At 36.6% G+C, this 13,573-nt stretch overlaps 1 protein-coding gene across 3 annotated transcripts in view; it reads left to right on the top strand.

Moving 5' to 3' along the window:
- rnaseh2b (ribonuclease H2, subunit B) overlaps positions 1 to 13,573 on the top strand; it is a 151,011-nt gene that overhangs the window by 40,446 nt on the left and 96,992 nt on the right. For all 3 annotated transcript variants that reach the window (XM_051925753.1, XM_051925752.1, XM_051925751.1), the window contains exons 5-6: positions 90 to 204; positions 6,052 to 6,116. In XM_051925753.1, coding sequence (XP_051781713.1) covers positions 90 to 204; positions 6,052 to 6,116 — 180 coding nt within the window. The remainder of the gene's footprint in view (positions 1 to 89; positions 205 to 6,051; positions 6,117 to 13,573) is intronic.

The following is a 13,573-nucleotide window of genomic DNA, read 5'->3' on the forward strand; positions in this document are numbered from 1 at the left end:
TTTTAAAGTCTTGATTGATGTTCAGTCCTTCTTGCCCTGAATTTTCTAATTATTGAACTCTACTATTTTATATTTTTTGTTTTCTTCAGGGAAAATTTCAGCCTGTTGAACAAGTTGTAGTAGATGAAGCCTTTCCTGGTTGCATCCAATTGCTGAAGTGTTCACAAACACTACAGTGTCTCAGTCATGTGACAGAAAAGAAAGGTAAACTGCTTATTTTATTTTTCAGCTTATGTGTATTGTGCTGATATATAAATCACTAATACCTCAAATTAATAATTTCTGTTGGGCTGACAAGCTGAATCTTTCCTTATGGCCAACAGATGACTAGAAAAAGTCTTGCATAATCAGTAATCTAACACGCAGCATTCTTTTATTGATGAACATTAGCAGGGCATTACTTTCACAAACGGATGTGGAGGCTGTCATGGAGAGTACATACCTCAGTTGTATGTGTTATAAAGTCACTCTTATTTATAAGCAAAGTCTTGAGTGTGAATCCTTAAAGCTAAAATTAACAAGTTAGTATGGAACGATCCATACAGTACTTCCAAATAAATTTCACTTTAGTGATACTGCCGGGAATTTCTCAGCTGAAGAATTTATCAAATAATCCAATTGATTGTACTGTACAGTATTATATAATCAAGTACATTAACTTATTTATTATGTGCAAAAACAGTTGATACCGTTGCGCCACCGAAGCGGACGTATCAAAGGGATGCCAATGTTGCACCCTAACGTGGGTTCTTTTTCTGCAGTTATATTTTTGAATAGAAACACACTTGTTCTGTTATATTTGTACGTTTTGTGAAAGTGCTTATTTGATATTTGGACTTCAGGCTTCACACATTGTACACTTCATGTCTACATTTTGTCAATTATTACTAAAACATGAAAAATGTTTGTTTTAATGATGTGTTTACATAGATTGTTGTAGACACGGAACAAGCATGAAGTGCATGTGTTCCAAATAATGATATAGTATTTATAAAAGGTGTCATTTTGCTTGACTTCTCACTCTATACAACTCTAAGCAACTGACACGCAGGTGAACAGACTTGAGCTGAGAAAGCTATGCGGCGGTGGGGAGATGTGATAGTAGGCTGCTTGCTGCTTATCGACACATTTACAGGACAAAAGACGCTGACGGAGAGGTGCGAAGGGATTTAAAGTGGGACGGATTTACAAGTTTTTTTGTAGGCTTTGGTAATTCTAGTGTTAAAAGGAAGCAAACCAAACCATACAACCTGGTAATGGTAGATGTGTAGTTGTGTATAGCACATAAACTTACACTCGATTCTTTCTGGTCAGCTTTTTTTAGGTCATAATCTCTGTAGGGCCAAGCAGCCTGTCTGAATATGGCTGGTGAGACAGAGGTGGTCTCAAGAGTGACAGACAGACAACACACTTCTTTATTACTTCTGTCTTTATCTTAGTTCATCTTCCTTAACTTCTGGTCCAGAATCTCCTGGACCAAAAGGTACAGGCAACTACCTTGGTTCATCCAATCCTATTTCAGATTGACTGGACCATTGGGTGCAGAAACTACCATTTTAGAGTTGCCCTCCAGTCTATGCTTTCTTCCTGGCAGGATTGCTTCTAAGCTCAAAGTGCCCCTACACATAATTGGTCTAAATAAATAAATAATTTTAATATTCTTTTTTTTTTTATCATTTTTTGTTAACTGCTACCTTAACCTCCTTCCCTTTCTCAGTGTAAAATGGTTATCCTTTTTTAACTTTCAAATGCTGATACTACATTATAGAGAGTCTGAAATACATTATCTTCTCTGTTTTCAAAATGTATAATTAATATTTAATAAAAATGCACCTCAACCTAGGAAGATCCTGTATTTAAGTTTTGTGGCCTTGTTTTAAACAATGGCTTATTTTGCATAAACCTAGCAACAGTATGTTTACAGTCACAGTTTGCCTCTGTTTAAAGTCTGTACGCTTTAGGTTGCTACTGCCATATTTTTGGATGGGAGGAAAAAAATGTGACTAATAGCAGAGGGATAATAAAGCCATGTCACAATGTAGAATATTACAGATAAAAATAGCCATCAATCAGATCTCATATATACAAAGAAAATATTATGACAGGATCAAAATTTTGACTTACAGTTTTGAACAGATTTACATGTTTTAGGCCTCTGTGAAAACAATTTGAAGACTTTTGAAGTGATGTTTTATCTTTGTAAGTCTGAGGATGTGAATCTGTGGACATAATAATTAAAACATAGTCCCTTAATGTCTGAGTGTAACTTGGCATGTTTATTAGCTTCAAAATGAGTTCTGAGCACATTTGCCCTCCAGAACGTTTTGTTCTACGTGATTAATGATTTTCTATAGTGTTTTTTTTTTCTTTGGTTATTTATGCACAAACTATTATATTACTTGGGAAGTAGAACAACATTTTTTAGTAAGATATAATCCATCCATTTCCTTTACTAACACTAGAATCCCTGAAGCCTATGAAAATATTCGTAGTGCCAGGACACCTTAAATTCCCTTGCACCTCATCAGCAACATCTTTGTTTTGCAAATACAGTATGTCAATCAGCACAAACAGCAAGCAGCCTGCTCACTCATCCCCAACCGAGACAGCTGCTAAATTTTCAGAGCTGGTCTATTTAACTGGGAGTAAGGCGTCTGGAATTGTATTAGGTAAATAATATATAATTATTTGGAATATATACATTTCATTTATGTTCTGTGACTACAGTGATCTGTGTAAAGGTAGGATGACAGGAAATGCGAGGCAAGAAATGTTGAATACATAATGAAAACAATTTTTTTTCATGTAAAAAGGTATAATAAAATACAGTGGTGTGAAAAACTATTTGCCCCCTTCCTGATTTCTTATTCTTTTGCATGTTTGTCACACAAAATGTTTCTGATCATCAAACACATTTAACCATTAGTCAAATATAACACAAGTAAACACAAAATGCAGTTTTTAAATGATGGTTTTTATTATTTAGGGAGAAAAAAAATCCAAACCTACATGGCCCTGTGTGAAAAAGTAATTGCCCCCCTTGTTAAAAAATAACCTAACTGTGGTGTATCACACCTGAGTTCAATTTCCGTAGCCACCCCCAGGCCTGATTACTGCCACACCTGTTTCAATCAAGAAATCACTTAAATAGGAGCTGCCTGACACAGAGAAGTAGACCAAAAGCACCTCAAAAGCTAGACATCATGCCAAGATCCAAAGAAATTCAGGAACAAATGAGAACAGAAGTAATTGAGATCTATCAGTCTGGTAAAGGTTATAAAGCCATTTCTAAAGCTTTGGGACTCCAGCGAACCACAGTGAGAGCCATTATCCACAAATGGCAAAAACATGGAACAGTGGTGAACCTTCCCAGGAGTGGCCGGCCGACCAAAATTACCCCAAGAGCGCAGAGACGACTCATCCGAGAGGTCACAAAAGACCCCCAGGACAACGTCTAAAGAACTGCAGGCCTCACTTGCCTCAATTAAGGTCAGTGTTCACGACTCCACCATAAGAAAGAGACTGGGCAAAAACGGCCTGCATGGCAGATTTCCAAGACGCAAACCACTGTTAAGCAAAAAGAACATTAGGGCTCGTCTCAATTTTGCTAAAAAACATCTCAATGATTGCCAAGACTTTTGGGAAAATACCTTGTGGACTGATGAGACAAAAGTTGAACTTTTTGGAAGGCAAATGTCCCGTTACATCTGGCGTAAAAGGAACACAGCATTTCAGAAAAAGAACATCATACCAACAGTAAAATATGGTGGTGGTAGTGTGATGGTCTGGGGTTGTTTTGCTGCTTCAGGACCTGGAAGGCTTGCTGTGATAGATGGAACCATGAATTCTACTGTCTACCAAAAAATCCTGAAGGAGAATGTCTGGCCATCTGTTCGTCAACTCAAGCTGAAGCGATCTTGGGTGCTGCAACAGGACAATGACCCAAAACACACCAGCAAATCCACCTCTGAATGGCTGAAGAAAAACAAACTGAAGACTTTGGAGTGGCCTAGTCAAAGTCCTGACCTGAATCCAATTGAGATGCTATGGCATGACCTTAAAAAAGGCGGTTCATGCTAGAAAACCCTCAAATAAAGCTGAATTACAACAATTTTGCAAAGATGAGTGGGCCAAAATTCCTCCAGAGCGCTGTAAAAGACTCATTGCAAGTTATTGCAAACGCTTGATTGCAGTTATTGCTGCTAAGGGTGGCCCCAACCAGTTATTAGGTTCAGGGGGGCAATTACTTTTTCACACAGGGCCATGTAGGTTTGGATTTTTTTTTCTCCCTAAATAATAAAAACCACCATTTACAAACTGCATTTTGTGTTTACTTGTGTTATATTTGACTAATGGTTAAATGTGTTTGATGATCAGAAACATTTTGTGTGACAAACATGCAAAAGAATAAGAAATCAGGAAGGGGGCAAATAGTTTTTCACACCACTGTAAGTGCACCTTTATTCAAGAATATAACCAAAGAAAAAAATTGTTCAATTTACATGTTACTGGCAATGTGTAACAACTGAAGCCCAACTGTCAATCAATATGAAATAAACACAACTGCTTGGCTGGTGCAGAGCTATGGACTGCTGCCTCATAATCAAGAGGTTGCGGGTTTGATCCTGTGTCTTCCTTGCATTTACAGAGTAGTGAGCTGCTATTATTGTTACTATTACAGTATATAATAAAAATATGCATTTTATTTGAGTCTGTAACAGCTGGTGTAAATTTATGGTACTTGTTAAAGTTAGCGCTGAAGGGATAAAAGCAGACATACAAAATGCAGCTCAGTCATTTCTTCCTGGTGTCTTGTTGAGCAAACACACTGCAGTGTCTATTGTAGATGTTAATTTTACTCGCACATTGACATTCACATTAACATGTCATTTGAACAATTTTTTTCTTTAAAAATCCAAGAATAAAACTGAATAAAAAATGTTAAAATTAAGTTTTATTATCAAACTGAACTGAATTAAAAAAAAAATTGTTCAAATTCAGTTTTATTCAAAAATCTAAGAATTAAACTGAATTTAAAAAATTGTTCACATGACATGTTGATATGAATGTCTGTGTGTGAGGAAAAGTAACATCTTTTACAAGTACCATAAATTTGCACAGGATGTTATAGACTCGCATCAAATGTGTATTTTTGTTAAATGATAATAATAATAGCAGCTCACCACTCAAAATGCCAATACATAAATGACAGCTTATCGACTGCACCATGATGGAGCAGAGTTGCCACTGTTGACAGCTGGTTGAAAGTGAAATGCGCAAACACACACGTATGCGAACGCCTTTTATTTTCTTCCGACTGATAGCTGGGCTTCAGCAACATGTCAGTTGAGCAATTTATTTTTCTTCAGTTTTATTCTTGAAAAATCATAGTTGTTTTATTACATCTTTTTGTGAAAGTGTTTCTTGGACATTTGGGCTTCAGTCTTCAGACATCCTACACTTCACATCAAAATTATGTTGTTATTACTATAACATGTTAAAGCATTTTCAGTTTTAGCATGTGTTCAGTATTTCTTGCCTTGTATTTCCTCTGTCATTCTATATTTACACAGATTGTTGTAGACATGGAACATGCATGAAATGTATGTATTTCAAATTGCAATATTTCATTACCTATATAATTCTTTACAAATGCATCACCAGATAAACACTTCAACACAGACTTCAGCTGTGAGTATTACAGCAGGGCAATGTCTTAATCTGACTGAATGGGGCTGGGGTGTGTAACAGGATTCGTTCTGCTAAACCACACATTTACACAACAAAACTGGGCTATTAGTGCTACAAGCTTCATGGAGTACGTCAGGAAAATTTTTAAAAAAATAATCAGGGATTCTAGTGTTAAATATTGGTCTATATGGTATTCTACTGCTACAATCAAAAACACATATAATGAAAGTCATAGACTATACACATTAAATTTTGTTTATTTAAAAATATGTGCCCAATTCAAATATTTACAAACTGTTCCAGTGTAATGACCATTTCATTTGTAGTAATGCATGTCTAATTTAAATTTTCTCTTTACAGAAGTTGGAAGTCAGTCATTTTACAGATATAATAAAGACAAGACTCTGACCTGGCTTAAGAAGAAGGTATTGTATCATGTACTTTAGCTGATATTTCTATAGGAAAGTGCAGAGCAGACCCCTTTTTTCTTAGGAGACTATGTTCCTCTAATCCAGGTAGTGACTTACTTTACATGTTCTACAACTCTGCCAGAGCAAAGTGCTATTTTTCACATTCCAAGAGAGGGCCAGCAAATCAACAAGGTGAACAGAAAGTCAGGCTTAGTTATAGGAAACAGTCATTCCACTCAAGGTAGTAGTGGATAAGATAATGCCTCACTATGACTGTTCACTTATCTTTATTTTTAGTCATGTCAGACCTTTTTTTTTTTTTTTTTTTGGGGTACCATATATACTCATGTATAAGTTCGGTCTTGAAACCCAAAAAATAATCATAAAATCAGACCCTGACTTATATGCCCATTCAAAAATGTGACACTTAAATTTTTATTTTTATTTATTTGTTTATTTATTTTTTTACATCTTCTTGCCTCCAATCTCGCATTAGTTTCTCAGACACATCGAATTTTGTTGCAGCAGCGTAGTTACCAATTTCTTTCGCTACTTCAACAATGTTTAATTCAAAACCACCTTCATATTTTCTTCTGTTCGAACGCTCCATTGTAGATGAGGGATGCTCTTACGATAAAGGTGTATGAGGGTGTGAGATACAAAAAACACAAAACAGTGCAAGCGTTACTTTGGAATAGTTTGCGTGGTCACGTAGGCACAATAGAGAGAGAGGTTAGGAGCACGTGCTGATACAGCGCATTGGTGCACCCAAGTAGAAAAATAAAAAGCTTGGGGGTTCCGTGGTTACTCTCTCAGGTGAGCGTTGACATATCATAATCTCTTGGACCAATAGCGTGAGTTTTCCACTTTTGACTTATTCGACCGACATTATAAAATACCAGAAATTATACAATAAAATCAAGTCCTGACTTATTCGTGGGAGAACATTTATCTGCAAGTTTATACAGTAGATCTTTGGGTATATTTTAGGGTGGTGGTGGTATTTTTATAATAATTCCTGAGCTTCTATAAAAAAGCTAAATTGCCCCTTCGGATAAATAAAGTGTTGTCTATTACTGTTGATCAGAGAATTTCGCAAAAGCGTTATTCGTAGCAAATATGTTACATTAGCCATTGTTCGTCAAATTATTAACTGATTATTTGGCCATTTTAGGAGAATTTTTTTTTCCCTAGCATCCCATAATTCTTGCAAGGCCAGCGTAACATACCCCTGAGCAGTAACAGCCAACATTGAATGGGACCACCTCCCCAGGTATATAATGCTGATCATTTGCATTACAGACTGGTTATGAAGCTTGCACAGCTCAGGTCACCTTTTTGGCCACAATAATGGTCCAGTGAAGTTGGCAGATATTTCCCTAGTCCTCATGGAAACTTTAAAAATGATTGTACCCTTATAATCAGTTAGTCCTTCCCCATTGACTTCAATGTATTTCGCCGAGTTCGGTGATATTCGCGAACACTTTTGTGATTTCTCAGAACTCAAGGCAATGCAAACACCATGGAGTTTGCTCTTAACTATTGCCTGTCTATCATATCCTGTCTTCTCCATGTAGTTGAACATTGAATGGAATGGTGTCAGATTTAAAGGACTTTAATTTGATAACTACAAAATAGTGCCACCCACAGCCAAGCACTATGTTTAGAAATCATTTACTTTGTGGCTGATTTATACGCGACCCTCCCATTGTGTAGCCTCCTCTGGATTAGGTGAGATCAGGTTGATTTAGAATAATTACAATTTAATTAGATTTGCTGGCGATTCTTTAAAACCATTTGTAAATGAATCACTGGTACTTAGTCACTTAACCTATTTTAACCATTAATATGTCAAGCACACTGTATTTTGCTTTATAGTTGATAATTTTTATTTTATTAATATAATATTAATAAAATAAAAATTTACTATTTTAAGCAAAGAAAACATGGTAGTAGTAGTTACTGTCCAGAATTTGGTGTCTCTGTCATCCAGAACACTAAGTTTATTTTCTTGATGCAAAGCTAGATCTTGTTAGTGCATGTTTCTGGTTGCCTTTGCCATAGTATTGTTGTAATATTATGCTCATTTTAGTATGTATGAGTCAAGGTTATTATAGTTAACAAAAATTAAAATCAAAACTGAAACTAATAATAAACTGAAATAAAATAATTAACAAAACTGAAATGAAAAACTGAATGAAACTATAAAAGTAGCTGAAAAGACCAACTGAAATAAAATAATTATTAACAAAAAATATTTTTAGTTTTTGTAACAATCGGGCTTACGCAAGGGCTAAACTGAGCTGCAGGGTCCTAAAATTAAATAAAAATATATTAATAAGAATTTCATATTTTGCCAGTGTTTAACCCTTGCAACTTTTAACTCTTAAACCGAAAGTAGTCCATCACGAGCCACCCACATATATTCATCCGGTGTATGGTGGCTGGTGAAGGAGGGTGCGGTGAAAACAAGCTGAATACAGGCTTGTAACGAGTGTGATGAAGAAAGTGATTTACTGCGTAATAATAATGACAGTTCTTCAGGAGCTGATAGTGGCAGTATGATTAATTTTGGTCCATATGTTACTGAAGCATACCAAGGTGATGATTTTGTTTTGAATGTGCTCAGCAACTGTCAAAACTGCCGTTCACCGAATCTCTGCTCCAGAGAGAAGTATTAGATACAGATAATCCCTTACAGAATTTCAGTCTGTCCATAAATGACAGCATGTTAGCTGTAATTCTGACTTAGCCCAAGATACAGTATGTAAACGGCAGTTAATTCAGTAGCACACACTAAACTAAAGTTCCAGGCAGCATGAGTTAGATGTCCGTTAAGATGAGCTGACACGTTTCTTTGCGCAATTTGTATTTCAAGATATAATTCAAACACCTGAAATCTGAATGTGCTGATCAACAAAATCTTTACTGTATGGGCAGAAAAAATTACGAGTGAATAATATTTCAGCTTATTTCTCAGGTGTCTGCTTTTTGTTAACAATAATTCACCTGCCACTTCGCACAATAGAAATCCTTTTTGAAAATAAAATGGCAGTGATCAAGAGGCTGTTTAGGTCATCATAAAAGATCAACATAGTGTTGCTGAATAATCACTTTTGCTTTAAAAAAGGTTGTTTAATAATGAAGTAAACCTTGTAAAATTCCTGAGTTGGAAACATCTCCACTGAACTTCAGGTAGGTAAGTGAAAAGAGTCTGCCAACTAGTGAAAAATTAAACCTGCTAATGTGTTTTTGTATTTATTCTGTATTTATTAATTTAACTTTTTTAGTTTTAAATTCACAGCTCAAAATACCTGATATTGTGAAAATAATCCAGTGGCAGAATTATGTTTTAAAATATTTGTCTCCCACTTTTCAATCTCTATCTCTCTCAAAATAGATAGTTTAAATATCATATTCATTTTGTTGTTGACATCAGTCATGTCATACTTATTGCATATATACAATATAGTATTATTGCAATAGGCTGGCATCCTGTCCAGGGATTTTTCCTGTCTTACATCCATAGCTGCTGAGATAGGCTCCAGGTTTCCTGCAAACCTGCTCTGGATAAGCGAGTTTGGAGAATACATGTATTTTCTTTGTTTCCCTTAATACAGCTAGGTGGGATCTGCACACTGATTCAAGCTTAAGAGTCCTGTTCTTCCTAAGCACCCATGATTTTAATGATCACACCTGTCAGAACACAGTAGAATCTGTTTTTTTTTTTTTGTTTTGTTTTTTTTATATCTTTTTAGGCTGGCAAAGTGGCAAAATTCTGTCTATAAATTCTATGTGCCTAAGTTGGAATCAGAGATCAGTATTGGTAGTAAAAAATTACAAAGAGCAGTATGGGAGATCTGCGGTGGGTTGGCACCCTGCCCAGGATTGGTTCCTGCCTTGTGCCCTGTGTTGGCTGGGATTGGCTCCAGCAGACCCCCGTGACCCTGTGTTCGGATTCAGCGGGTTGGAAAATGGATGGATGGAGTATGGGAGATTTTCAATACAATATTAAAGGCATTAATTGAAAGCACATTGTATTGGAGCAGTATATGTTGTGTGCTGTAAACAGAGTAAAAAACCCTCAAACCTCAAAATTCACCTAAACTGCATCACAATTTCACATTCACAATGGCACATTCTTGGCAACAACAGGAAAAGAAACATGCCAACAGTCAGCGCACATTTGTTCAGCACAAATGGCATAGAAAATGATAAAATTGTTCATATTCAGTATCTGGTTTTGATTATGCTTGTTTTCAGACAAAAACAATACCAACAAAACCCATTAAGTGTACAGTTCTGTCTGATTATGACACAAAACTAAACTCCATAGTAGCTCTTTAACCATAAAATAATTGGTAAAACTAAAACTGGAACTAAAATATATAAATGAAATAGAAATGTGTTTGTGAAATAAAAAATAAATTAAAACCAAAAATACACAATGAAGGAAAACTTAAACTAAGCTGTGGTTGTTGCCTGCTCAGAACTTTTTGTTGTATCGGCAATCAAAGATATGATGTCCTGTGACCACTATCGTACTGGACAAAGGCAGGACTGTGCTTTCGCTGGCTAATATGCGCCCAAACTTTACACCGGCTGTTACAGACTGAAATCAAAGGCTTCTTCTTTTTGGGAGCATACACCGTCAACACGGTGCTGTCAGATCTAAAAAGCAGCTCACGTACTTAAGTGACTTTAGCTGCAGGTGAAAGTCCCATTTTACTTTATGGTGCCAAGCAGAGTGCAGCAGTCTATTAGCCAGCGAAAGCACTGTGAAGAAGCTGACTGTTGTTACTGTCCTGCCTTTGTCCAGTCTGATAGCAGTCACAGGACATTGTATCTTTGATTGCCGGTATAACAAATAGTTCTGAACAGGCATCAGCCACAGCGCTGTTCTTGTGAAAAGAATGGAGATAAATGCCATCAACTCAGAGAGGGAGAGGCAAGTTCGTTGTACCACATGAACGTCATTGAGAGAATAAAGCTGAATAATAAAAAAAACAAGCGTTAACTTTTACAAGTAGCCAAAATTTACACAGAGTGTTACAGACTCAAATCAAATGTATGTTTTTATTATATTGTTGAAATAATAATAATAATAGCAGCTCACTACTCAAAACACTGAGCACTCGGTCTTGAACACGGGACCTTCGGGTTATAAGGCAGCAGTTCTAACCTCTGCACCATTCAAGAATACATGTAAACTCCCAGTCGATTGACATTTGAGCTTGAGCTTTTAAATAGATTTATAGCCACATGTAAATCGAATGCTTTTTTTTTTTTCTTTGGTTATATTCTTGAATAAAAGCGCACATGTTTATTTGATATTTGGACTAAAGTCTTCACACATTATACACTTAATTTCATTATTAGTATAACATGAAGTTTCTGCTTTAGGTATGTTTTCTGCTTTTCTTGCATTTCTCACATTTTCTTTCATCCTGCACTTACCCACATCTTTGTAGACATATATACACATATATACACACACACACGCTTTATGGGTGATGATTGTTTTACTCTTTTTATGTTTATTTTATTTTATTGTAGAATCAACTCCTATCTGCGCACAGCAGGGCAGCCGTGGGTGGATGCGTATGGTGTATTCACTCCATGTTATCGTGCATTGCGCTGTCAGTGGTATTTTGATAAAAGAATTTGAACAACATATAAGAAGCGTATAAATTATTAAACAGTAAAACATTAACATTTAAGAAGTAAAGTTACATTAAGTACTACTGCAGTGCCTTCGGGTGTACCTCATTTTTTGTTTGCCCATTACATGCTTAAATGTATACATTTTTTGGTGCACCTACCCGAGAAGACGCGACATATAACCGAGCGTGGGAGAAGCATGGATTTTAAACACGCGTTGAGTTGATCTGCTGGTCTTCCTCGTGGAATAACTGGTAATGTTTGACTAAAATGTACAGCGAGTAAAACGACATTACCTCCTATTTTTTTTTTTACGATCTCTGAGATCTTGCTTTTTTCGGTTCAAGGCTTCATAAGCTCTTTTATGTTGTATGGTGTACTTATCCCAAACCATCATCTTTGAATGTTGCAAGACTTTCGCCTTGTATGTAGATCGGGGTAATTACATTCATTGCATTCCTAGTCTGAATCACAATGTGATTGTATGGGTGGTTACCTGGCACTGTAGGGTTGCCACCCGTCCTTTAAAATACGGAATCGTGCCGCGTTTGAGAATGAAATTGCGCGTCCCGTTTTGAATCAATACTGGACGGGATTTATCCCGTATTTTTTTTATCATTTTTTTTTTTAAAGCAGTGTCTCATGCAAATCATCCCACACGCATTTTATGAAGATGCCTCCTTTCCTACTTTTGATTGGGTAATACTTGATGTCATCGTTAGTTTGATTGGTGTTTTTAACTGTCCAGTGAGGAGGGCGTGTCTTTTAAGTACAGTCTGCAAAGTGTTGGCACTGAGATATGGTGTCAGCGCCATAGTTGAAGCCCCTAACGTTGCGGTCAGCAAGTCGGCTAACATCCGCCATGTGCCGTCTTTCAGTTGTGAGAAGCAGATCATAGAATGGTTGAAACTGTTGCCCCTAACGTTGCGCCACGGCGTGTGGTTCGTTTATACCTCGTGTGTTCTCATTAAACTTTTATCTCGCGAATATGTTATTGCAATCCGCAGCGGGAGCGTTTCTATAAACTTAATTTAAACTTACGTTTTACACCGTGCTTTCTTTCCCTTATGAACATGAGCTTAACTCGCTCCGTTCTCAATTGTTTAATTAATTTTTGCTCTTAGCTGTTCGCGGCTCTTCCTCCATTTCCCCCTACTTCGTTCTTTTATCTCGCGAATATGTTATTGCAATCCTTAACGGGAGCGTTTCAATAAACTGATTGAAAATAGTTTTGCATTTACCTTTTTAGTAAAAGGCGAGCTTTTAAGCCTGAGAAATCAGCCCGTAAATGCACACGTTTAATTGCACATGTGTTAATATGTATGATTACACAGTATTAAAAGACAGTGAACAACGTCAGTTACCTTTGTTCCCGCGTTTGATAAAAGGTGAGCTTTTAAGCCTGAGAAATCACCCCGTAAATGCACACGTTTAATTGCACATGTGTTAATATGTATGCTTACACAGTATTAAAAGGACAGTCAAAAATTAACGTCATTTACCTTTGTTCCCGCGTGTGACTCGTGCTGTAAATCTCTTCCTTGTTTTTAGTTCACGTGATTACGTAGGAGGCGTGATGACGCGATACGTGACTCCGCCTCCTCCATTACAGTGTATGGACAAAAAATATGTTCCAGTTATGACCATTACGCTTTGAATTTCGAAATGAAACCTGCCTAACTTTTGTAAGTAAGCTGTAAGGAATGAGCCTGCCAAATTTCAGCCTTCCACCTACACGGGAAGTTGGAGAATTAGTGATCAGTGAGTCAGTCAGTCAGTGAGGGCTTTGCCTTTTATTATTATAGATGTAA

The sequence above is a fragment of the Erpetoichthys calabaricus genome, chromosome 4, assembly GCF_900747795.2.
Source record: "Erpetoichthys calabaricus chromosome 4, fErpCal1.3, whole genome shotgun sequence".
NCBI classification, from domain to species: Eukaryota; Metazoa; Chordata; class Cladistia; order Polypteriformes; family Polypteridae; genus Erpetoichthys; species Erpetoichthys calabaricus.